We start from the raw sequence: 27,775 nt of genomic DNA on the forward strand, positions 1-27,775 counted from the left end.
TTGAACTGTATTTTAATATAAGATAAAAATGATGGGTATACATGTACATGGGAATATAACTTTACATCCTAACACATAAGGTGATGATAAGGGAATTTTATTGAAAATGTAATACAATAGTCCCAATGACATGATGCATTTGTAAACAACAAAGAGGAAATACCCTAACAATTATGAAACTAAAACAACAACAATCATACATAAAATTACAACTTGTCCATTCTTTCCAAATTGCAATTATAAGGGGGAATGAAAATATAATTTACTTTCAATATTTCCTGATTGTGTTAACTTTCATTCCCTGATAAATTATATAAAAAACATTATCAGCTGAGATGTTTATTAGATTATGACTTACCAGAAACCACTTTTGAAATAAGTAAACTCTGTTCAGCTAGTTGTTTCCAAATTTGATGCTTAAAACTTGTAGTCACTGAGGTCATTACCATAATTGCATGATCTTTGAAAACACATGCAATTATGATAACAAAATTAGTGATCAAGTACAATTACCAGCAGATAATCCATAATGAAGATATGAGGTGCTAAAATGTGGCTACACATTAGACCTGTGCAATTTCCATCATCAGTCCAAGCAAGCATTGTTGTCACAGTCATATTAAGGTTAAAGCACATGTAAACACATTTTGAATACTACACTGACATACACTAGGAGTGAATAAAATGACAGTACTGTCAATCTAGCACTATTACTGCTATTGAGGGCATAGACAAAAGCACTTTGTGTCATCATTCCTTCTGTTTGTATTAACTAGAATCTAGATTGATTCACCTGCTGTCTTGAGAGGTAGATTTAAGCTCTTTTATTGGATTTTAACCTCTAAATATCAATTAGTTAGAATCGATCTTGGCCTAACTTATGCTAGGTCTACATCTACTATAGATATTCACCAACATTAGACCCTAGTCCTGAGTATAGACTTGAGCACTGTCTGTAGTTCAGTTGTTAGTTAACAAAGTTTAATCTAATAACTGCACTGCATGCAGTGCTTAAGTCTTATTAACCTTACCACTTAGGCCTAACGTTAGGTCTATTTAAGTTTTCTATAATTTTTTTAACACATTTCCTTTATAAAATATAACGAAAACAGAGTCTAGGGTATAAATAGGAATACTTTCCTCTATATATTAGTAGATTTAAGATTAAGACTAACAAAAAATTTAGTAACTTAGAACTAGGCCTAGGCTAGACTAAAACTAAAAAGTGCCTCCACCCATGATTGGTGGCGCCATCCCTGCAATTAACCGCCTACGGCCTATAGGGTGGGCTAAGGTTTCCGCCGCCGAAAGCTCCGGCGGCGCAGCTCCTTATCTTTGGCTGGGGTCTCATGAAGGGTAGTCCCATATGCTAAATTTTATGAACTGTTTTTGGTAGAAATTAAATGGATTTCCCCCAAAATAACATGAAACAACTTGTTTAAAGATCATTCAACCTTGACAGTCATAGTAAATCACTATTTTCAACACGTTGTGGTAATTTGTGCAAAACATGGTAACACAAAACTTGAAAAAATGCAATTTTTCTCTCTTAACAAACACTTTTTTTGACATTATTTTGGAAGCCGATTTATGCAAAATAAAACCAGATGTATCTACAAAAAGGCAACTTTATATGTTAGAATACTCACATTGGCGTCTAGAAAATATATCCATGAGTTGAAAGTGTCGAGGTATTTAATCACTAAATGTGAGAAAACGTGTAGTTTATTGATATTTCCGGGGGCATGCACCCAGCAGAAGATCACAAGCGCAGAAAATATGCCAGAGGGAACTAATTGGAGCTCCATGAAATATCGGACCAATCAGAGCATACTTCCGGTTTCGCCACTCTGTCTATTGATAACTCTGAATATGGGCAATGAACATTGAAATATTTTTGGATGATATATGAGCTAATAAAACAATTCGAATATTGGATTGATATACAAAGAATTTAATGATTGAAAAATGTGATTTAAAAAAAATCAATTCAACTTTTCTTACTGCAATGAAAATATACATAGGCCAACAAACACGACAGAATAAAATTTTGATATCATAGCCTTCTTTTTTTTTTAATTTCTGTAATTTTGGAGTTCCCTTGAATCATTTCATATATGGTGATTTTTTTTCCTGAAAAAAACAACAGATTTCATGAAGTCATGGACAACTAGCAAATTAGAACCCTACAAGTATCAGCCCCACCACCTCCTCGAAACATAGCTCTCCCCAATGACCCCCCCCCCATAAGCAGCAAAATATGGGAGAAATTACTGGATAATCATTACAGACAAGATAGAGGTGAATCAATGGAAAAACAAATAGAAGTAGGAGAAAAGGAAGAAATGAGAAACAACCTGAGAGCAGTGGTTGCTTAGATTTTAGCGACAAAGTTGTCCTCACTTTCTAAAGTGATCTCTGGTAAATTGATCATATATATCCCAATTTATTCAAAGTCTCCCTTTCTCACTGGTATATCAAATTGAAAAGTCATCATGAATAATAAAATCTATGGATAAAATTTTCTTATTTAGTTGAGCTTCCTTAAGAAGAAAAAGGGTGGGGGCAATAAACTATAATGCTGAAAGAATATATGGAACCAGTGTTCAAGAAAATGTTTTCTTTATAGTTTTAGTTTACATTATTTTTTTTTTAAATGACAAGTATATCCTATTGATACTGAAATGGGGAAATAAGATTGAGTGAATATTAAAACTATAATTTTCAAGCATTTTTTATTCATCAAATGCAGCATCTGTATATGCTGTATTATCGAGAAATGCTACTATTAGTTTTTCTGGTCATAAATATTTACAACAAAATAGCAGAGTCCCAAACCCCTCCAATGCCTCCAACCCCCCCCCCCCCAAAGTTCCAGAGATTGAATAATTGCCTTGGTTGAGACTGTATATACTCGAACAACAAACAAATTGGAACTGAAATTCTAGTACAAAGACACTATGACAGCAAAATATTTTAAGGACCAAGTACCAACTGATTTATTGATGTTTAGCTCCTTTGAGACACACAAGCATGCAACAAAATTATACCACCACCAAAAAGTAACAGATAATGACAAAGAATAATATATTTACAGACATACTGTGCATAGGTAAGTTGTGTGGACGGTAACACGATTTGCATAGTAATATAAAAAGATTGCTATAAATTCATGATAGCAAAATTACTTTTAAAATACTGTAAAGTATTAGCACAATATCAAGAGTATATGGCTTTTCATAGTAATGTCATAAATGGGGCAATATGCATGCAGAATTGCAGATAAAACCTAATTTTCAAAGTTTAATACAGCATCATTTAATTATTTATTGCCAATAAAACATTTGTCAAAAGAATTGTGCATAGTTAATCTGATTTTTTTTTCATAAAGTTCAATGGCAAAACAAGATGCTTTCCATTACATACAGATCATAACAATTTTCAATGATGCTAGCTAGCATTAAGAATAAGAATACATTGATTCATTTACTACTTTCAATGCCATGATTTCATTTCCAAGTTTTTATAAATATCTGGGGAAACACAGAAAGATCATATAAGTTTGCATGTATGAGATAATATTCTCATAGCAGTAATTGTCATACAAAGAATGGTAGCAGATCGACAGACACGTCAATCAATGACTAATCTGTTTTTCTACAATGAGCTCTAATGAGATGGTATAGTATGAGATACACCATGTACATGAACATGTAAAAACAAGTTGAAACTCCATGTAAATAGTCCTATTCTGTCAAAACCACTAAGCATTGCAAGTTTTGGTGTTTTTACTATCATTTTATTTCATTCACTGACTTCTTGTGCTTGACAAAGTTTCAAGTCACTCTTCTGTTTTCACAAAGTGACAGTTGGCAATTCATAGTATTTGTCACTTTAGGAAAATCCCACTGAACATTAATTCAGTTATCGATGTAGAACACTATTGCAATCAATCTGCTCTTGTAGAATTCTATATACACTGTGTAGTCATTTAAAACACGATTTCCTTTCTTTGTTTGCTCATGTCACTTTGTGAAAACTGGAACACTGTAAATGTACTTAGGTTACGAGTGAAAGAATGGTATTGACACTTGTATAAATTTTAATCATGTTAGTTGCTATACTGCTAACCATTATGGTATATGTAGCAGTGCCAGTGGCAGAGCTAGCCAGATAAGCAACAATATTATAGAGGGGCCCCCATTGCGTAAAATAATGTGACTCATTCATCCAGCTAGATGTGCTACTGAATGATTGTAACAGGTAATTTGCATGTTTTCAATTCTATTGTCCAATGATGTTGCATATACATTTGGAATAACAGATCACCTTGGTATCATGCAGAAATGTAAAAGAAAAAAAAGGTTGATACATGTATAAACTCCACTTTTAACTGCTATAAAAAAGTTATATATAATTCCATACACATGAATTATTATGTAAATAGATGCTATTACCAAACAGTTGAAGTATAGAGTTATCATAAAAAACACCTTCTGAAGTATTGTGTCATCATTAGGCACTGGAAGCAAACTGACGTCTTGAGGAAAATTTTGATAACTTGACAAATACACATATTTTGAGAAAATTAAAGAATTTTTCTTTTGGGAAGTTCATCAATAAATCAGAGTTTTAATAGCACACCTATCAAAATTCATAATGACTGTGTGCATACTTAGAATATAAATATTGCAACATACATATGGCATCAAAAACGATGAATAATGGTAGTATATCATATGATATCATATATCATAAAATATGAGTAAAGTTTTCTTTTTTTTTCTTCTGTAAGCTTACTTGACTGAGGTACATACAAATTAGATAAATATATTCAACAATATTAAAAAGAATACTCAGTTTATATTTCCTAAGGCTTCTTTTGACGCATCTTCCGTGGTATAGGCGCACATAGTTCATCTATCCTAGGAGTGGATCTAGCATGAATGGCAGCTGAAGAGACTTTATATGGGTCATATTGCTCATTCTTCCCTCGACTCTTGGGCCGAGCTAGCTGTTGCAGTCGCAATGTGGCGATGGCTTTCAATGTAGAGTCCTCCGTGTTCCACCTTATCGGCTTGGCGAAACGGAAATGGTTGTGCAGTGCTTTGGGTTCAGCCAGAGTTTCGAGGCGTTCAGAACACCGCGCATTCTTGGCAGCGGATGAAATTTCATTGTCCCATTCGTTAATGTCATAGTCCCAGCTTTCCTTGATCTTGAGAGGTTGGTATGTCTTTGGCTTTGCCAAGAATTCAATGCGCTCTGATGCGGTGGCTTGCTGTGCACCTTTGGTGACGTGTGTCATCACGGGTCGGTGGAGGGTGAAATGACGAGCCCAGTCCTTAGGCTCAGCAAGAAATGCAACGCGCTCACTCGCTTCGGCATTCTGGGCTGCTTTGCTGACTACTGACTTCGGTGAAGGCCTAGGGAAAGTGAAAGAGAAGAAAAAGATTATGATATAACAGATGTTCAAGACTTCGAATAAAATAGTATTTGTCAATTCCCCAAATAAGTTTTTATGTAATTCATACAATCATACTACATCTTTTCAAGTAAATATGATGATAATATTTGACATATTGAATGAGCCAATGGCTCTTTTGATTATAAAAAATACACACACTTTATTTTATAAGCTTGTTTGTATGAATTCTTGATTATCTTGTGATTTTAAGCAAAAAGACTGTAAACTTATGCCATCAGATACCCAGCACCTTCTGAAATACAAAATAAGAAAATATATTAAATTCCCCATGAGCACATAGGATGGGATAGGAGTTACACATCAAAATGTAATTTAATATCCATAACCAGATAGGATTCAAAATCTTATTTGACCTTTACTGGTGCTCTTACCTGTCACTGACATATCTGCTGTATATGGGCTTGTGGTTGCTAAGGGCTGCTACCCAGTCTGTACAAGCTATAAAGATAATCAATGAAACAAAAGAGGTCAGACAGTTTTATACTTGGTGCGTAACTTCATGAACTTGTATTGAAATATATCTATACCTAAGGGCTGATGAAAAAGAATTAAAATCAATCAAGTAACATCAATACAAATAGAGCTAATCATTATGTGGTCATTTACTGATTTGCAAATGAAATCATAGAACTTTTTGGAAAAAATAAACACAGGAGATTGAAAAGATCTTAAAAGTTAAAAGTCAAGTCCACTTTGACAAATCTTACACTACATCCAAATATGATTTTTTTTTTCAGTATAATGTTTGTCACTTTTTCCTTTTTTTTGTTGAGGTAGACTTGCCAACTAAGAATATTAGAAAATGAGGCAAATCAATAAACATCAACATTCAGCTTCGACTTACCAAATTTTGTTGTACCATCTGATCCAGGCATAAGAGGGGGCTTGTCTAACCAATAAACAGACCTCCTGCAGAATCATGGGAAAACAAAAATGACAAAGTAAATTTTAAAATACCATACATGTACTGGTAACTTCTGAATAAGGAGGTACAATTTAACTGAATTTTAAAGCCTCACTGGTAGCGATGCGATACCAATTTACAAAAGAGGATTATGTAGATTTATATAGCTTCATAGTGCACACAACGAATTAAACAAATAGTATACAAAATATCCATACATGTAGTTTTGAAGTTGAAACTGAATTTTAAAAAATACATTATGTAATTGTTTTGGTTTATGCAGAGTATCTAGGTTGTACTATTATATAATGTACAAGTGTAAATTTCTTGGGATTGCTCTAAAACCTTTGACATGTATGCAAAGCATAGGACAATGCCTACTATGTTACCAACTTGAATGCACACAACAATAGGAGAACTTGGGTCAAGGCAGCAACCAAGAACATACACAGTGTTTGAAAAAACAAGCTAGACACAAAAACTGGCCATTGTAATCGAAATCAATAAACATCCCTCATGTATAGAAATAAAGCACTCAGGCATAGCCATATGTACCCTTGGACTGCTACATGTACATGTAGGTCATTTACAAACACAGCATTAACATGTAGTCCTAAGGAAAGTACTGTAAGTAACAGTTACATGTAGTTAAGAAAAAACAAAAACAAGATGAATTCAATGGGGGGGGGGATCTCTACTAAACAGCATTCTGTTTTTCTTCTGGAAATTTGAATTAGCTGTGGTTATGTCAATATGTTTTCAATAGAAATCTCAAAACCTGTACAAAATGCACAACTATAATAATTTAGATTTTTTGCAGCTGATAATCCATAACAGTATGACTAAATTGTTTAAGCACATTTATTTCTTATGATAATATATGAAAATATTTTCAGCACTACATGTAGATGAAAACCACAGAGAAATAAGCAGAGAAAAGTTATGAAAATTACATAGCATTTGATCATCCTATTCATATAATCTCTTCAAATGAATAACAAATAGACTTTGCACTTATCAATCCATTTCAATTGTTTATTTAACATTCAAATCAGATGAACTATAAACAGAAATTGGAAACTGTTGCAAACTTGTATTGGTAATTATTAAGCAATTTTGTAGAATGCATTCCTCTCTGTACTGGGTTCATAAAGTTCAAGTTTATTTACATCATTAATAAAAGCAATTTGATGGTGCGCAATGTACTGCCAATCAATACCAACTGTGCTCTTCCCAACCAAAGAAGACAGGCATTAAATTTGAAAAAAAACCCCACTATATTGGCCATCTCCATGTTATTTTATAATATACATATTTTAATTAACCGGTGATGCAAACAAGAATAATTATAATACAAGAATTGTACCATTCACTTTTCACACATCGCAAGCTTACACTCCATTTTACAATTACATGCCAAAACTAAAAGTGTTCTGATAATGATGACATGGAAACAGAGAAGAGATCTATGATATATTAAAGTGATCAGTTTTTTTTATCAATGTCTTTAATCTTAATCATGAAACTGCTATCGTGCAACTGGGCCATGCAATTACACCTCTGGCTCTGCATACCTGAATGCACCATTTCTATAATTATAGAGTCTAGACATTTTGCGATAAGCTTGTAAAAGAAAGAAAATTGAACAGGCCGAATATTTCACAAATAAATAGATCTAGGCCTATATGCAACAAGAAATCACAATCATAGTTGGATATTGGACCTTAGACATTTTTAGTCTAACTTGTATTGATGTTTGTTACATGTTTTTTTTTTGCAATTTCACTTTTCACTTGCAGACTGGGGTTTAACTTATATGTATTTTATGATATTAATACTGGCTTGCCAAGATGCAAATTTAGGAGAATATGAAGCCCTACTACTGGTTAAAAAATTACCAAAGCCCAGGACAAAAGCTGAAGCCTGAACTTAAGGGATCAGGAAGAAGGCCTGAGAGGAAAAAAATGAAGTAACTGACCTGTCCTCGCGATATGTTGGAGGCAGCTGCTTCGGGCGCGCCAGCACGTCCAACCGGCGTGTCGACTGAGGCGCTGAAAATGGAGAGAAAAAATAAAAACAGAATTGATTACCGGTACTGAAAACCGACATAGTTTATATACAGATAACAGTCTCGGTAAAACAATTTCATAATTTTTCTTTAAAAAATCACCAATGTCACTTACCTTCAACTTCAGTTGCCATATTATTAAAATAACAGCCAAAAGATAACCCAAAAAGAGAGATGAATGGAATGTGTGTGACGTATAGCTAGTGACCACTGCACGTTGCCAAGGCTAGGCTGATTTGTGTGTTGTTGAACGGTAACTACGCGATCGAGCTTACTTACTTCCGCATTACTGATGAATATTCATCACACGGCTGTAAAGGTTAGTCTGGAAAATGTAATTTTATTTATTTTGTAAAATAAGTTTTTGGTTTATAATCTTTATTTGAATTTTAATACATAAGTATATATAACAAAAATATTGTGTTGATAAATAATTTGAATTTAGTGATAAAGTAAGAAATTGCAAGTGTAATTTTTTTTATGTATATATATGAGGGCCTAGAAACAAGTCGAACCGTAACGAAAGTTAATTTTTATTTCCCTATTTCTTATGAATATTCATTACGCACGTGTACACTTTGGTGTTTTGTTGTTTACTTTTCGTCAAGAGAAGATTTTTCCCTCACATCCGTACTTTCCCTATGTAAACGAAGTATACATCACGTATAGAGAGATATACCAAACTGGTAACATTATATTTATTTAGAGTATGGTATATACATCCCGGGGGGGGGGGCACTTCCATTCACGAGTGGATACCATGCGCGACCACGGGGTCTCGAAAAGCACCCTAAACACGTAATTTCCATATTATGAAAATGCACCCCTTAACAAGTATGGGCGTGTGAAACCCTACCCTTAACAAGTATTGGAAACAAAACGATACTCTTGACAAATATTCCCTGAAATGAACCCCTAAACAAGTACAGGAATGTTTTATTGTTACGGGTCCTTCGGTCGTCGGCTTTACCTTAATTGGTTTAGTACGACCCCACCTTCGGACACGAAGTGTTGGGGCAAAAAGGACATCCTTTATAAAACATTTTAATTTTGTTTTATCATCCCCGCAAATTCGACCCTAAACACGTAATTTTCCTAGCGAAATAGATACCCTTTTTTCATTATTTTTGTGTTTTTGACACCCTTATCACGTTACGTACGTAACGTGCCCTATCGTGAAAAGGGCATCCTTTTTACGTTTTTTTTTGGTCGCGCATGGTATCCACTCGTCAATGTAAGTGCCCCCCCCCCCGGGATATACATGTGCATACTATATGCTTATGCTATAAAATGATAACATTTCGATTTATCTGAGCCTCTTTTCAGATTTTATCAGAAAAAACATAGCTGTCGACAAAAGCTTCCACTTGAGCACTAATGGGGCCCGTTGCATAAAACTTTTTACCAGAGAAAACTCAGGTGGTTTTTACAGGAATTTTTGTCCTGTGCTAAAGTCAATGGCGGAAATCAGACTAACCTTAGTTTTCAGTTTTTACCAGAGTTTTCTCAAGTAAAAAGTTTTATGCAACAGGCTTCAGGTAACTTTTGAAAATTCCGTCTAAAAATAACTTGCTCAAAAATGATTGAGGGTTGCCGGAAGTGGATGTGGAGCATTAAGAAGAATATGACTTGAAGGTTTTTTTTTCCTTTCCTTGTAATCTTTGTCATTGCCCCCACACGTCTCCTCCGGCCAGCCCGACCAACATGACCAAGGAGTTCTTGGGCCCTACTGACTATCCCTCAATCCCACCCCATTTCTCCATAATCGGCGAAAAAAATCGCCTTGATTTTTCCCCTGTTGCTCCTTGAAATTAGGAGAGAAATAATAGAGTATTGCGCTGACGTGCAAATGAGGGTGGGCGGGCTTGTGGGGCCACCAAAATAAAAAAAAATAAAGGAAAAGGGTAAAATGTTATCTCAAAATCTATCACAAAATGTTCAGTTTTAACGCATTAGTTAGGCATGCCACTTCATGAGAACATGCACACTTATATTCACTGTTCCTTTCCAAGTCAGTACACAAGTATGTATATATATATTTTTAAATCTAAGATCAAGCTCGCGCTTTGCGCTCGTATTGTTCTTGTTCATGATTATACAAAAAAAGTCTTATGTTAAATGTTTAACATCTTTGTTCGAAAAATTGTCAGATCTGACACCTTTCCTTGATTTTGATTGAATGAGAGAAGCACTGTTGCTATGGTAACTTACTAGAGCCAGGGAACACTGGACCAGTATAAGATATGAAATATATCTGACATTTCATATCTGATAGTAAAGCGCTAGGGTAGGCCTATGTCGACCACAAGATCATTTTGAAATAAAGTGAAATTTATAAATACAAAATTAACTTGCCAAGAGATCTCATTCTTCAATCGAAACGGTAAAATAGCCCAAATTCTTTGGCCAGTCTAAAAATTCGAGTTCCAGAAAATACTGGTGGATCCAGGGGGAGGGCACATCCAGCCTGTGCCCCCCCCCCTTGAGAGCCATAATCAAACTTTTTAATATAAATACGCAGTTCTGCACCCCTTTTGAAAGACACAGTATATTACACAAATGAGGACTTTTTCTAATTGTCTAGTCAAATTTTCTTCGGGAAATGCCCCCCCCCCGTTTGGAAAATCCTGCATGGATCAGCTCTTGTTCCCATGACAAAGGAAGTGGTTATATATACTTTTGTCAATCAGGTATAATAGGACTGGGTTGAATGAATATCCTTTGCCTCTTTTGCCATGCACCTGTAATTTGACACATACGGTGGATTTTAAATAATAATTTATATGCTTTCAGATAAATTATGTCATAATTATGTCGGACTGTCCACACAGATTTTCATAAGATGAAATGAGATTACAGTCATTAGTATAATCAATCATTTGAAAAAAAGAGAAACAAATATGAGTATAGGATTATGACAGCATTTTTTTTCTCGAAATTTCTCAGGGGGGAGGGGGGGGGGGCAACGATTCTGACAGAGGTTGGGGGCACATGCCCCCATGCCCCTTTTAGGGTGTGTGTATTCTGAGTTTTGTCAGACGTGTATCAATCAATTATTTCCCTCGGGGACCGACCCTTAACGTTACCATCCGAAAGACGTGAGGGCTCGAACCTCTGCATCAATTTGTAACTAATATGATTTAAACAGATACAGAAAAATCATACAAACAAAACACTAAAATTTTTTCCAAATCGGACGATGAATAACAAAGTTTAGGTAAAACAGTTCTAGGGATGTCATGAATATTCAATGAGCAAACTATAATGATGTCATATCCCCTCATGTTCTTGTGTATTTTATTGTATGAAATTAGGTTTATTCAATTTTTTCTACCAAGAACGGAAAAAAGATTGACAACTATGACATGACTAATTGAGTGCATTAGATATTCACTGCATGCTGCAACCTATTCAATTACAGAGAAGACACATTCACTCATGCTATATGAAAAATGAAACAATTATGATTTCCGATGGAAAAAGGGAAAGTGGGTATGTGACATCATCAGCCTTTCCGCCCATAAAAATGATGCTAAACTTTAAAATTCATGAACTTCGTTTTGTTACCTGATTTTGATGAAATTTCAGCATTCTTCTCTGCGAAGTATACTCTGTTTATTCAGAAATGTATCTTCAGTCAGGAGTATACCCCTTTATAATTGGATTACAAGCGCTGCTGTTGATTTGCTTTTTAAGTGACTTTAAATGAAATGATCGAAGCTTTATGCTTTTTATCCTTAAACAAAAACAAACAAAAAAACCTATATGTTTTTATGCTAAAATTTCATATATCTACAATCAAGATGAATTTAAATCGAGTAGGAATTAATAAAAACATGACTGGTTGAAGGAATAATTCAGTGACTCAGCTGAGAACGATATTTTGACTGGGGCGCTGATGTATTTGAAAAGACAAAAAAAAGGTTTTCACTACAAAAGGAGATCAAATTGGTGCCGAGAAATTTGAAAAGGAAAAAAAAGAAAGAAAGAAAAAAAAACAATTGAAGCTCAATTTTTGTTTATTTGTAATTATTTTTACACATCCTCCAGAAAACCGGGGTGATGCCTCATTGGCGGCGGAAGCCAAAAAATTTAGGGGGTGTCCAGCTGAAATTTTGGGATGGACACAGGTAAAAAATTGGACAAGCGCCCCCAAAAAAGGTCATCAACCTAAATGTTAGGAGTTGCTAACCAAAAATTTTTGACAAGCAAAAAAAAAAAAGGTTATAAACCTAGATTTTTGGAATTCCTTACCAAAAATTTTTAACACGAAAAAAAAAAAAGGTCATCAACCTAAATTTTAGGGGGGGGCAACACACGTTTCAGGGGGGTTCCACGTGAATTTAGGGGGGACGCAGGGAAAAAAATTGACATGCAAAAAGCAAAAAAAAAAAAAAAGGTTATCAAAAAAAATTTAGGGGGGGACACGACCCGGGGACACGACACGTCCCCCCACGCTTCCGCCGCCTATGTGAGTCCTATATCCTATGGAGAATTAGGGGATTCGGAGAATTATACACGCAGCAACCCCAAGGACAATTGTGGAGCTGCTTTTGCACCCCCGCCTCCCAGGGCCATGGACAAATAAATGAATTTTACCTTATTCATAATTGTTCACAAATTATTTTGGATGTTATTTTTTTCTCGGGAAGATAGTATCGCGATAACCATGACGTTACGCGCGATATATATCGATAGCTAGCTAGCTTTTGAAGTTGCAAAAACATGGCGGCGACCATGGCAAGTGAAAGTTCGATGGAAGAAGATTCGACTGTGTACGTGTTCGACCGTCGCAAGGGCTCAGAACCAGAACGAAAAATCACCCTTGGAGGAGTCTTCAGCTTTGCTGATTTTAAAGACTTAATAAAGAAAGTAAGTTGTAGAGCAAGATGAAAGCCGCTGCGAGCGCGAGTGGCTCGATAATCGCACAGCCAAACACGGGTGCCCATCATTTAAAAAGCCAAAGGCCAAGCTACACGGTACACCACGCAACGCATTCCGGCCCCGCTGCTCGGCCCGGTCCGTCCGGTGGGTCCAGCGCGGCGGTAGCAACCCCACGCGTGAGCTGAGCTGAGATTGATGAAAACAGGGCTAATAATGCAGTTTACACTGACTGACCTAGACTAGTAGAGTCATGAGAGTTAAGTCTAAAGGGGGACGGGACAACTCGGACCACGGGACATCTCGGACCGCGGGCCGAGTTGTCCCACCCAGTACGAGATTTTTTTCCACAAGTTTGCGTCTATTTTTCCGTCATTTCGAAATTTCTTGTAAAGATTTTTTAGAGATATGGTCTGATGGTAATGTTCTTCACTTTCTATTACTTTTTTTTCGCTGAAATAAAAAAAAAGTGTAATTTTAGGCGTTTTTCGACAGCTCGCGATTCCCATAGGCGCGCGTGTATTAACTGTGTCGGTGCTCGGCTCGGCCCCGCTCAATAACTGACTTGATTTTGTGATCATTCTCCTCAAAGTACCACTTTTATCGCAGAAGATGGACTTTGTTGTATTCCATTACCTCCATTTTCTCATCACAAGGATAAAATTTGGTGTATTTGCACGATTTTGATCAAGTTTTTCATCTTTTTCTCTCTGGTCGCAAGAAGCGAACAACCGATGAACGGTCCGCTGCTCTTCATCGTAATTCTCCGTAGCTCGGCCGCCTAAACTGGCGGGGTGGGATTCAGACCGAATCCATAATGGAAGTGGGCGTGCACAGCAAAGAGCTGAGCTTGACTGAGTGAGAGAGAGTGAACTCGAGTTTGAAGCTTGGCAGTGTCGTATAGGCTCTGCCTTTTTTTGTAAATATATATTTTTCAATTTTTTCTATATTGATTTTCCCTGGTTTCGAGCTCTAAGATTGTAATGATATAATTATGCTTCAATTTCTTTGACTGAGTGTGACTATGGTGTGGATGTTTGAGTTGCTCAAAAATATTTTTACGTGGGTGGGGGCTCGGGGCGATTTCACTCTTGCCCCCGAAATGCGAAAAAAATATATTCGGGGTGTAGCTGTGTGGGCATGCCGGGCTGAGGCTAGCCATCAATAATTTTTTTTTTTTGAGAGGGGGGGGGCTTAATTTTTCACTTTAAATTGATCATTTTTAGGCCTTTTTTTTCCATTTTATTTTTAATATTGAATTTCCGTGGTGTAGAGTTGAGTTTTAAGTTGCAATAATCAATATGCTTTAATTTCTTTGACTTTGAATGTGACTGTGGTGTGGATGTTTGAGTCGAACAAAAAATACTTTTACGTGGGTGGGGGCTCGGGGCGATTTCACTCCTGCCCCCTAAATGCGAAAAATAGTTGGGTTGTAGCTGTGTGGGCATGCCGGGCTGAGGGTAGCCCTCAATAAAAAAATGTTGTTTTTTTTTGGGGGGGGCTTAATTTTTCACTTTAAATTTATTATTTTTAGGCCTATTTTTTGTACATTTTATTTTTCATATTGAGTTTCCCTGGTGTAGAGAGTTGAGTTTTAAGTTGCAATAATTAATTTCAGTTTCTTTGATTTTGAGTGTGACTGTGGTGTGGATGTTTGAGCCAAACAAAAAATACGTGGATGGGGGCTCCGAGCATTTTCACTCCTGCCCCCGAAATGTGAAAATGTTCTAGGTGTATCTGTGTGGGCATGCCAATTTCATTTTTAATTTTTATATTGAGTTTCCTTTGTGTAGAGAGCTGAGTTTTGGATATAGGGTAAAAGGGACGACGATGTGAGGGATGGCGATGATCTAGCATACCGGCGATAACGAGGGGTGGGCCTTGATGAGAGGGACGAGGAGGTGAGAGATGGTGATGATAAGAGGGATGAGGGTCTTTGATGACTCTTGATGAGGGGGGGGAATGATGAGAGGGACAAAGGGAAAGAGATGGAGATGAGGATGTGAGGGATGGCGATGATAAGGGGTGGGCCTTGATGATGAGAGGGAAGAGGAGGTGCATGAGGGATATAAATAAGAGAGATGATGATGATGACTCTTGATAAGAGGGGTGCATGAGATGGTGAGGACGAGGATGTGAGGGATGATTATGGGAGGAAATCGGGGGGGGGGGGGGACGTGTCCCCCTACCAAAAATAGGGGGACACAATACCAAATGTCCACCCTACTATTTTTCTTCATGGAGAACAAAATAATGAATCATTCACAATTGAAATGATACATGTGTTTAGGACTAAATGACCTTTTATTATTGAAAACCCCCTCTTTTTTCTTGTCAATTGTTTTGGGGTTAAAAATTACCCTACATTTGGGCGATAACCTTTTTTTAAATGTTTGTCAAATTTTGCAGCCTGTGGTCCCCTCTACCTTTGCGGACAGTTTTGCGCCCAAGGGGATGATGATAGGGACGAGGATGATGGGGAGGGATGGGGATAAGGTGAATAGCCGGCAGATAGATTTAAGAAGAAAAATCTGTCCCACGAATGCCGCCATGTAGATTCCGTCCCACATAACCCAAAAATATGGCTTGATTTTTGTTCAAAATCATGTCATGTGATGAAAAATCATATTAGGCCCTACAAGTATTTTGGTTACATTGAAAGAAAATAGGGGTAATCCTTTTTTCCAATTATAAATAAATTAAATTCTTCATTCAATAAAAATGACGAATTTATGATTTTAAATTTAATTTCTTTTACATAGCATGTGGTTTTTCTTTTTGATTAAATTCATTTTATTGCTTTATTTTTCATCACTGTGCATGTCATGATTTTTGTCTCACCTGGATGGCAAAGTGAGACTATAGGCGCCGCTTTTCCGACGGCAGCATCAACATCAAATCTTAATGCTGTCATTTAATAACCGAAGGTTATTAAATGACAGCATAACTTATATCACTGAACATCCTGCAGCGAGTTCCAGGTCACATTATCAAGGTCAAGGGTCATGTAAGGTCAATGAACTTTGGCCACATTGGGGGTATTTGTTGAATTACCATCATATCTCTTTAAGTGTATTGGTATATTTCATAAGACATGGAAATAAGAGTAACCCAGTATCACTGAACATCTTGTGCGAGTTGTATAAAGTAGTTTTCAAAGTCAGCACTACTGTTATATTCAATCACGTGATGCAGGTGAGACCGCCAGAGGCATTCCACTTGTTTTATTGTAGAGACTATACTCTTTCTCGAGAAAAAGAAATAATAAATAAATCATTTAAAGGGATGCTCCGGGATGAAAATATTTATATATGAATAATGTAGACATAGCAACATTCACATATCAAAGTGCTCATTTCATAAAAATCTGATAACAAATAGCGGGGTTATTGAATTCAACTTTAAAAAGTTAATCTAATTTCACATAATAAAATACAAAGAACAAGTGAGGATATGACATCATGTATGAGGTTGCTGATTAAATATCCATGAAGAAACGCCAGACCTGTTTCACCAGAAAAATACAAATCATTCTTTAAAATGCAGCGATAATATTGTTTTTCCTTATCCGATTTTGATCAAATTTTTATTGTTTCTTTGCTCAAATCATATCATTATCAGCCTCGGGTTCCCCATTGTCACTTATATATAGCTCATTAATCTTGCCACAATTTGGTCCAGTTGTTCAAATTATCTAGTAAATACAATATATTTTATTAATTGCAGAAGCTTGTCTTAAGAGTCATTGAGAAGGTGATCATACCTGCAACTTGCATGATTAATGTAAATATATACCAAAAGTCAACAATTTTCTAACTGGTACACCTTAAATGATTTCATCCATACATGATACAAGGAACTAGAAAATGTAGATTGGAAAACAACACAAGGGCAACTTAGTGTTAGATACAAAGTTCACTTTCTAGAATGGGTGAAACAAAAACAACATCACTCCAAAGGAACTGCAAAAATTATTTGATAAAAACCAAACCCTCTTCATAGTTGCTATTTGCAATATTGTATTGACGACTCTTCTCCTGTTTTTAAAACCCAGACAAGAATGACTTGTTGTTACCCCCCCCCCCTCCTTGTACCTGTCATTTCTTTGTATTTTCCCCCTTTTTCTTTGTTTTTTCTGTTTCATTGTTGAGTATTGTCTTTTTTTATTCCAGTAATAGAATATAAATTTAATTGAAATGAGAGTGATGAACATAATGAGAAAGGGAGACAATGATAAGATAAGAATGGAGATAAAATATGATTTGAAAATATTACAATTTACAGAATATAACATATCATTTTCTATTTATTCAAAGTTCTTAATTCATTTTTATTCAGGTTTGCATTTTAAATTCAAACAAGTTAATTAGGTAATGTATTTTGGAACAATACTAAATTAAATACATTTTACTTGAATAAACAATAATTGGTAAAAATGCAAAACATAAAACTTATTTAATTTGGTATTCTTTCCTCCTGTAAAAATTAAAACTAAATAATATGGACATAAGTTCTAGTGGCGAATCGAGGGAGGGGGCACATTCGCCCCCCTTAAAAAGTACTGAAAAGGCAACTTACAACATTTTTTTCTTTTTTTTTTGCTTGTCAAATTTTTCCTGAGAAAAAATTACTGTGATTTGGCAGTAAAGACCTTTTGTCAAAAATTCCTAGACAAAATGCCCCCCGGCCCTGTAGGGAAATTTTGGATCCGGCCCTGATTATATTTCAAATGGGAATAAGACTGAGTGGCCTAAAACTTGATTAAAAAATATTCTAAGCTGTAGGGCAAGGCTTCAGTCTCCAAGCTCACGACTGTACAAGTATGTCCACTTCCATTGGCAATTGTGGCTGAATTCCATCCCGGCAGCCTGACATCCACCCTTGAGACCAAGAAATGAAATTAAAGAAAGTAAATCAGTTTTATTTTAAATCCTGTAAAAAATACAAATAATTAAAAATCAAGCCCCCAAATAAAACACTTTTTTTAATTGATGGCTACCCTCAGCCTGACATGCCCACACAGATACACTTAGATCATTTTCACATTTCGGAGGCAGAGTGAAATCGCCCCGAGCCCCCACCCACGTAAAAGTATTTTTTGTTCGACTCAAACATCCACACCACAGTCACATTCAAAGTCAAAGAAATTAAAGCATATTGATTATTGCAACTTAAAACTCAACTCTACACCACGGAAATTCAATATTAAAAATAAAATGGAAAAAAAAGGCCTAAAATGATCAATTTAAAGTGAAAAATTAAGCCCCCCCCCCCTCTCAAAAAAAAAAAATTATTGATGGCTAGCCTCAGCCCGGCATGCCCACACAGCTACACCCTGAATATATTTTTTTCGCATTTCGGGGGCAAGAGTGAAATCGCCCCGAGCCCCCACCCACGTAAAAATATTTTTGAGCAACTCAAACATCCACACCATAGTCACACTCAGTCAAAGAAATTGAAGCATAATTATATCATTACAATCTTAGAGCTCGAAACCAGGGAAAATCAATATAGAAAAAATAGAAAAATATATATTTACAAAAAAAGGCAGAGCCTATACGACACTGCCAAGCTTCAAACTCGAGTTCACTCTCTCTCACTCAGTCAAGCTCAGCTCTTTGCTATGCACGCCCACTTCCATTGTGGATTCGGTCTGAATCCCACCCCGCCAGTTTTGTCGGCCGAGCTACGGAGAATTACGATGAAGAGCAGCGGACCGTTCATCGGTTGTTCGCTTCTTGCGACCAGAGAGAAAAAGATGAAAAACTTGATCAAAATCGTGCAAATACACCAAATTTTATCCTTGTGATGAGAAAATGGAGGTAATGGAATACAACAAAGTCCATCTTCTGCGATAAAAGTGGTACTTTGAGGAGAAATGATCACAAAATCAAGTCAGTTATTGAGCGGGGCCGAGCCGAGCACCGACACAGTTAATACACGCGCGCCTATGGGAATCGCGAGCTGTCGAAAAACGCCTAAAATTACACTTTTTTTTTATTTGAGCGAAAAAAAAGTAATAGAAAGTGAAGAACATTACCATCAGACCATATCTCTAGAAAATCTTTACAAGAAATTTCGAAATTACGGAAAAATAGACGCAAATTTGTGAGAAAAAAATCTCGTAATGGGTGGGACAACTCGGCCCGCGGTCCGAGATGTCCCGTGGTCCGAGTTGTCCCTGATTCGTCTAAAGACAAGTGCCCAAATATCGGACGGATAAGTACTGGGCACTGGTACTGTAGCCCAGGTTCCGGGACAGCCCGACCCTGGACAGCCCGACCCGCTGCCCTGGACAACTCGTCCCGGTCGAGTTGTCCAGGGTTGGCTCTGAATCGGACAACTCGACCACTTGAATTCTTCTCCAAAATTTCATGAAATAAGATTTCAAACTTTACTTCAAAAGTATTTTCCCGCATAATCCACGTTTCTACAATATATTCTCGACAGAAAATTTGACATTTTAGTTCATTTTGAACTATTTTGAAAGAAAATAGACCGAGTTTCCTTGCAACGAGAATAATCCGATACCGCCGGCGATCTGTGTTCGTGCAACTTGCAAGGTCTGCAAAATTGAGTTGATTTTTCCGTCACTTGACATCTTTTTAATGGTGAGTGTGTGCTATTTTGTATTTTCATATTCCATTTTCACATTTCCTCTACTTATTTAAAGTTATTGCTTTGCACAAAACTGATACTTAATGCAAACTTTTTTAGATAGTTCACCTGGAAAAAGGAACCGATGCGGTGCTTCGCCTCGCCGGCCAGCTGGGCTACCGGCTGTGCTGTGATTGTGACTGAGTGAGGCAGTCATCTCAACTAGCTATGCGAGATCGAACTTATTTTAGTGTGATACTTTTGTATTTTCATGCTTCTTTCACTTATTAAAAGTTTTTTTATGTCACTAACAAAAGGAAATAAAATAGATTTGAAAATGTCTCAGTAGCCGGCCTCTGAAAGTGTCTTTATTTTTGTTTTTAAATAACTAGATATTACAATTTGTTTTATTGTTTTCTAAGTTTAGAAGATCAGGGTGGGATGCACAACTGATAATAGATTGGGTAATTATAATTATCAAAATTGAATAGATTATTGAAAAATGAAATGTATTCTGCCGAAATTGAAAAACTTACCTTTTTTATCAAAATCTAAAAACTTGCTTTTCGTTAGCGAAAAACATGTCTCTCATGTTTTACCTGTTGGTTACTGTCGCAGCTTTTTTTAATGCAACATCCATTGGTAACGGGTCGTCTGGAGGATACAAGCACTTGGGCTAGTACCTGAGTGTACCAACCTACACCAGGGAGGAGAAGAGGTTTCAGACTCAACTTGCGATGGCCTTTCCATTTCCTTCACAAGCAGAAATAATACTGAGTTCCAATGACTTGGGCATCAGAGTGGCAGTCCCTTGATGGATGAGGTAAATACAGCTTCTTAGATACAATGAATCGATTCTTGTGCACTTCATGCAGGCATGTCAGTTAAGTTTCTGTTTTTTTTTTTTTCGAATTCTTTAAAAGAAAAAAGGACAACTGAATTGAACAAAATTTTACTTGTTTTACTTATAAGTTTTGTAGAAGTTGTAACATTTTAAATTAATTTGTGGATATGGTAATGCGAAATTTATGTGGATCCTTTATGTTATGTAAATCTTCCAGATATACCAGATGTGGTTCTAGTGTGTTTAGCAAATTAACTTAGCTTTGATATATTCAAAAATGTATTGCTTCTAAATTGAAGACAAGATAAAGATTGAAAATGGTCGGATTTGTTTTAGTATCAAGAGGTGCAGACTGCAGATCTTCAAATATTTGAAATTACAATAATTTTGTCAATAATTCATTTCATACTTCATTTCATACTTCATTTCATCTTTCCAGCTGTTTGATTGAGTTGAGACAACATGGATTGCAATATAAAAACAAAATTGTAAGGAAGTGCTGAAAGGACAAGTCCACTCCAACAAAAAGTTGGTTTTAATAAAAAGAGAGAAATCCAACAAGCATAACAATTGTAGTTTTAAGATTGTCCATATTGTTACATTGGCACCCAAAGCAGAGGATATTCTCAATTGGAGTTACGAATCAACAAATATAACTACTGGCACACATGAATTTGTGAATATGCACAAATAGTATACAAATATAGCAGACTTTAAGGAAGTATAGCAGGAATTATTTGTCTGTTGGACTGGCAATTGCTAATTATACTAAGAGGCATAAGTATGACTAGGCACACATGAATTTGTGAATATGTAAATAGTAAACAAATATACCAGGAATGGTGCACTTTGATTTTCTTTATGTTTTTTTTTCAACAGCATAACAAGGCCGTGTTTTGTTATGTGATGCTATACTGTTTGTAAGATATAACAGAAAATTATGTGTTACTTAGTAATTTTAGTTGTGATCAAGTTTATCATATCGTTACATAGAAAATAAATAGTCTACTAAAAAGTATTGTGGATATTGGGTTCTATTACTTCCGACTCCGTGTATTTATTTTTTCTGCTGAACCTTTTACCTTCAAGTGCTGTGGTGATCAGATTGACATTTTGGGAGAGATGAAGTTGAAATTGGAGGGATGGAGACGATGATATGAAAAGGATGGTTATGAAAAGTGGGTTGGGGATGAGAGGAAGGGTGGAGATGATGAGAGGAGGGATGGAGATGAGTTGATGAGATGATGCATGGAGATGAAAGGAAGGATGGAGATGAGAGGAATTATAGATGATGAGAGGAGGGATAGAAATGATGAGAGGAAGGATGAAGGGGATGAGAGGGATAGAGATGAGAGGATGCATGGAGATGAAATGAAGGATGGAGATGAGAGGAGGGGTGGAAACTATGAGAGGAAGGATGAAGGGGATGAGGAGGCGATGGATAAGAGGAATTGAGATCAGGGGATGGAGAGGAGGAATGGCGCATCATCAACATTATCATCATCAACATCATCTCTATCATCGCCAAATCATTGCCATCACCACCATCATCACCATAATCACTATCGCTATCATCATCGCCATCATCACCATTGTCATCATCACCCAATCGCTATCATCATCGCCACCATTATCTTAATCACCATCATCGCATTAGCATTCAACATCATCACCAACATAATCGTCTCTATCATCACCACCATCAATATCACAATCATTGCCATCACCACCATCATCATCCATCATTATTGTCATCATTGCTATCACTACTATATCATCACCACCAACATGGTTGTCATCCATCATCGCCATAACCACTATCATCGCCATCATTATTATCACCATTATCTTCATCATCACATCACCACCATCACAGTCATCATTGCCATCATCACCACCATCATCATCACATTATCCATCATTCTTATCGTATTACCACCATAATCACCATCATAATCATCATCACCAACATCACCATCGTCACCGTCATCACCAATGTTCATCATCATCACAAACATCTTCATGACCATCATCACCATTGCCACCAACATCCTTTTCATCATCTCAGGAATATTATTGAGAACCTCTTGGAAATGATACAATCCCGAAGGTAATTGTCTCGATCATCCCCCATCCCTCCTCTCATCATCTCCATCCACTCATCATCCACACCCCTCTCATCAACTTCATCACTCCTCAACATGACCATCCCAACTTTCATCATCTCCATCCATCCTTGTATCACCCCTCCTCTCATCATCTCCATCCACTCATCATCCACACCCTCTCATCAACTCCATCACTCCTCATCATGACCATCCCACCTTTCATCATCCTCATCATGACCATCCCACCTTTCATCATCTCCATCCTTCCCCCCCATCTTCATCTCTCCAATCATCTCCATCTGATTACCATGTGACACAACATTTGCTCCTGCGACAATTGCCCCAGGCTTAATTTTTCTAAAGCCCCTTTCACAATTTGTGGTGCGACTGCTTACGACCCTTCACCGTTGCAATTCTGTGCAATATAATATTGTGACCAAGTGATAGCAAACGATCGCACGAGCAATTGTGAAAGTCCCTCAAGATAGAGGTTTAGGGTTGCAATAGGGTTTTAAGTTAGGTTTAGACCTTACTGGTTGAAGCTGTTCATAAGATTATGGTGTAGAATTTACAGCGGAGCAATTGTTGCCAGAGCAAATGTCATGGAACCCGTCACCACAGCTCTCATTAAAAGGTAAATACTCAGTGAGAAAAGGGATACAAAATAGTGAAAGAACCGAATATTCAAAATACTTCTTGGAGTTAAGTGGGTTTTATTAAGTAACATTAAGGTAAACTTGATCAGATCTAAAATTACATAGTAACACACATTGAACTTCATTGTAATAAAAGATATTATATCCCACTTAAAATAAATACTGGTTCAAAATTTCATATAGCATTACATTACCAAATTACAATGTATGATAATAAATATGACGCAATTCCAGTTGGGAACAATATCCTCTGATTTTGGTGTTTACGTAAAGCTAATAATAAGGACAATCTTAAAATTACATTAGTGCCAATATGAATTAACATTTATCCAACAATTGCACTTTCAGGAATATACAATCTGTTATACATTATTATATTTGGTTTCCATGGCAATTACATGATCCCTAACTTAGCTGGAGGGATTTTCAACCCTCATTTTTTTGTCATACAAAAACTGGCAATACAGAGTTTGCAATTCATGTGGTCTCAAAGAGCTGGAAAGATAGAAATAGAAAATAAAGTAGGCCTATTGACAATGTATAGTACTTTCAACTACTTGAAGCTCTGCACCTCTTTTGCTACTGAAAAAGTCAAACCATTTTAACCTTCAATTTAGAAGCAAATACATTTTAAAAATATATTTAAATTAAGTTAATTGCAACTCAATCTTAAAGGGAAAGTTCACTCTGAAGAAAAGTTTGTTGTAAAAATAGCAGAAAAAAAAAATATTGGTGAATGTATGAGGAAAAGATTAAAAATGTTATTCGAATATTAAGTTTTGGATTTGTGGGGTCATAAACGAGCAGCTGCCCCATATGTTATGTAATATAAAATGCATGAATTTAATTTTTTCAATGGTTCCTGATGACTTATTTTCATGTTTGGGTGTGAAATGTTTTGTTTTTTGATATACAAAAGGTAGAGTAAAACCATTTTCTCAGAAAATGATAATTTCTTGATTTTTTTCTCCATTTATTTATATGTAGAAATGCTGCTCGCATATGACATCACAAATCAAATAATTTAAATTCTATTACTTTTCAATTCTTTGATGGATTTTCTTCAAACCTTTGGCAATATTTTTTACTATTTTTTCTGCTGTTTTAACAATAAACTTTTTGTCAGGGTGAACTTCCCTTTCAAGCTCACTTGAACGATACTTGGTATCATCTAGAAGATGTGCATGACATAAATGTTCCACATGAATTAAGCGTAACCTCTACATGTATACCCAAAATTAATTTAGAATGTTACAACTTCTACTTAACCTAAAAATGTATTGGTTACTCACATTTTTAAGAAGAAGCAATTTTGAATTTTTATGAATACAATGTAGATCTATGTAAGAAAAAATCAGTTAAATTTTTGTTCAATTCAAACAATGTATAAAAGAAAAAAAATTATTGTTCAATTCAATTGTACTTTCTTTTAAAGAATTTGAAAATACACACCAAAAAAACCCAGAAATTTAACTTTGACATGCCTGCATGAAGTCAGGGCTCCACACTAACCCATTTTTTCTACTGGTCCAACCTATTCATGTCGGACCAGTAGATACCCAGTTTTTCAAATTTTTACTGGTCCGAACCTAAAATCTCCTGGTCCCAAAAAATAAAGAAAACGTTAAAAAAGGCGCAAGTTTATTTTTATAGCCTTTCGTTCCCCCCAAAATAAAACGAAGGACAGAAACGAAGAAAGAAAGGAAAGAAAGAATAAAAGTAAGGAAGGAAGGAAGAAAGAAAGAAAGGTAAAGGATAAATGTGAAGGAACAAAAAAAACGAAAGAACTAAAGAAGGAAAGGAAGGAAGGAATAAAGAAGGAACAAAAATAAGAAAGAAACAAAGAAAGAAAGGAAGGAAGGAAGGAAGGAAGAAAGAAAGAAATGAAGCAAGCAATACAGAAAGAAACAACAAATCCAGAAAGTAGTAAAGGAAAGAAAGAAGCAATAAAAAAGAAAGGGTAAAGGGAGAGATGGAAAGAAGGACAAAATGAAGAGAGGAAGGAAGGATTGAAAGAAGGAAGAAATAAAGGAAATGTAAAATGATAGAAGGAAAGAAATGAAGGAAGGGAAGGAAGCAAGTAAGCAAGAAAGGAAGAAAAAAAGAAAGACTGAGAGACAAAGAAAGAAAGAAAGAAAGGAATGAAAGAATAAAGGAGAGAAAGGAAGCAAGCAGTAAAAAAAAAGAAAGGAAAGGTAAAATGATAGATTTAACAAAGGGAAAACAAGAAAGAACAAGACAGATAGAAGAAAGGAAGGAATGAATGTAAAAAAGAGAGAAAGGGCTGAAAGAAGGAAGAAATAAAAAACAAGGGTAAATAAATGATGGATGGAAGGAAGAAAGAAACAAAGAAAGTAACAAAGAATGAAGGAAAGAAAAGGGTAAAAAGAGGGAAGGAAAGAAAAGAAGAGAAGATGAATATAGGATGGATGGACTCAAGAATTAAAGAAAGAAAAATATCAAAAAAAAGAAGAAAGAAATAGAGGAAGGAATGAAGAAAGAAAGGAAGGAAGGAAGGAAGAAAAAAAGAAAGAAAGAAAGAAAGAAAGAGAAAAAAGAAATAGAGAAATATATTTTTTAAAAGGAAAGAATGAAAGAACAAATCAAAGAAAAAAGGGAAATTAAAAAAGTAAGACAGTAACACAAAAAGTGAAAGAAGAGAGGGAAGAAACAAAGAAAGATTGAAAAGAAAGGAGAGAAAGATAGGAAGAAAAAAGAGGAAGAAAGCTAAAACTTTCATCATAAATAATTTATCAGTTTCTTTTTGGCAGTTTGGCTGAATTAAAATAGCTACGAAAGAAAGTCAGAAACCAAGTGTATCAACACACCATAGAGATGTATATTGACACTAGAGTAATTGCTCGCATTGACGCGCGCGTAATGCGGCTGTGATTCCATGTATTGCGCAGCCGCCATCTTAAAGAGGGCAAGAGCGCGGATTTATAACACACGGCTCTATGGGAGAATATCACATATTTCACTTTTTTTACATTATATTTTCAATTTAATGCTGTATGCAACGTTAAAATCACAAGGCAAAACATTTTTATGTTAAAATATATGATAACCATGCATATTGTGTAAAGGAGATGGACTGAACATCCAGAAAAAGGGGGAAAACGAGGTCGACTGAGTAGTAGTTATTCAATTAGCCATCATATAGCATAGTATACCGTGACAAGGGTGTCAGATAAGGTCAACTTAACACTTTAGAGTGTTCATATGTTCTCTTGATTTGGTGCTCATTTGACACTCAGTGTTCAAGCAATATACTGTATTGAAACAACACTTAGAGTGTAAAATAAACACCAAATACTCAGAAGTGTTGAAACAACACCGTGACAGGTGTTGGATAGAAATATTTTAACAAAAATTATTGTTGAAGTTACACTTCACTGGAGTAACTCAACACTAGTTGTTGGGGTATTTTAAAAAAATACCCTAGTGTTAAGTTACACCGTCAGGCTGCAGGTGTTGAAGAACTTGAAATCGGACACCAAATGGTGTGAATCCGAACCGTGAAACAACACCAAAGCTGGTGTTGGTATTTTTTTTTACACCAATGGGTGATTTAAACTTTCGTTTAAATGTTCGTTTCTGCAGGTGTTCGAGGGTGTCAAATGAACACCAAATGGTGTCAACTTCATAACATTCTCCGACTCGTGTTCAAATCGAACACCAAGACTGGTGTTGATATATTTTAACATCCTAAATGTTGGTAATCTTAACACCAGTGTCAGTGTAACTCCAACACCAGATGGTGAGGTCCTTTATTGATTGGGCTGCTAGATTTAACACCCGTGGTGTTAAATATAGCTATAACGTCGCATAGTCTCCAATATTATATTTAATGGGATTATCAGTGATTCACCATATGATTTCTACTTTGATTTCAGACTTCAGACCAAGCCCTGATATACATCATAGGTAATGCACGTACAGCAACCTATTTTTCCCCCGTTTTCTGGATGTTCAGTCCATCTCCTTTATAAAATATGCATGGTTATCATATATTTTAACATAAAAATGTTTTGCCTAGTGATTTTAACGTTGCATACAGCATTAAATTGAAAATATAATGTAAAAAAGTGAAATATGTGATATTCTCCCATAGAGCCGTGTGTTATAAATCCGCGCTCTTGCCCTCTTTAAGATGGCGGCCGCCCCGAACATGGAATCACAGCAATTTGATGAAGTCCGCCCTCTAGTGTCAATAATATACATCTCTATGC

At 35.9% G+C, this 27,775-nt stretch overlaps 2 protein-coding genes and 1 long non-coding RNA gene across 3 annotated transcripts in view; 2 read left to right on the plus strand and 1 right to left on the minus strand.

Annotated features, from left to right (window-relative positions):
• Positions 1-2,982: 2,982 nt before the first annotated feature.
• Positions 2,983-8,701, minus strand: LOC121426693 (testicular haploid expressed gene protein-like). Its single transcript, XM_041623070.1, has 5 exons — positions 8,573-8,701; positions 8,368-8,440; positions 6,330-6,394; positions 5,857-5,923; positions 2,983-5,423 (listed from the first exon to the last, which is right to left on the minus strand). Exons 1-5 carry the CDS (start codon positions 8,589-8,591, stop codon positions 4,871-4,873), a joined length of 777 nt encoding a protein of 258 aa, XP_041479004.1. The 5' UTR covers positions 8,592-8,701; the 3' UTR covers positions 2,983-4,870.
• Positions 8,702-13,163: 4,462 nt separating this feature from the next.
• LOC121426705 (structural maintenance of chromosomes flexible hinge domain-containing protein 1-like) overlaps positions 13,164-27,775 on the plus strand; it is a 58,556-nt gene continuing 43,944 nt past the window's right edge. Inside the window, exon 1 of the mRNA XM_041623080.1 lies at positions 13,164-13,329. Coding sequence (XP_041479014.1) covers positions 13,183-13,329 — 147 coding nt within the window. The 5' untranslated portion in view covers positions 13,164-13,182. The remainder of the gene's footprint in view (positions 13,330-27,775) is intronic.
• Positions 19,693-21,648, plus strand: LOC121426714. Its single transcript, XR_005971620.1, has 2 exons — positions 19,693-19,949; positions 20,554-21,648. It is a non-coding gene; the product is annotated as an uncharacterized LOC121426714 (long non-coding RNA).

Source organism: Lytechinus variegatus, chromosome 1, assembly GCF_018143015.1.
Source record: "Lytechinus variegatus isolate NC3 chromosome 1, Lvar_3.0, whole genome shotgun sequence".
In the NCBI taxonomy this organism is placed as follows: Eukaryota; Metazoa; Echinodermata; class Echinoidea; order Temnopleuroida; family Toxopneustidae; genus Lytechinus; species Lytechinus variegatus.

Bases quoted from the DNA above. Each gene is read 5' to 3' on its own strand.
- LOC121426693 (XM_041623070.1), bottom strand. The intron at 5,924-6,329 runs GTAAGTCGAAGC...TTATCTTTATAG, and splicing joins AGATGGTACAACAAAATTTG to CTTGTACAGACTGGGTAGCA. The intron at 5,424-5,856 runs GTAAGAGCACCA...CACTTTCCCTAG, and splicing joins AGCAGATATGTCAGTGACAG to GCCTTCACCGAAGTCAGTAG.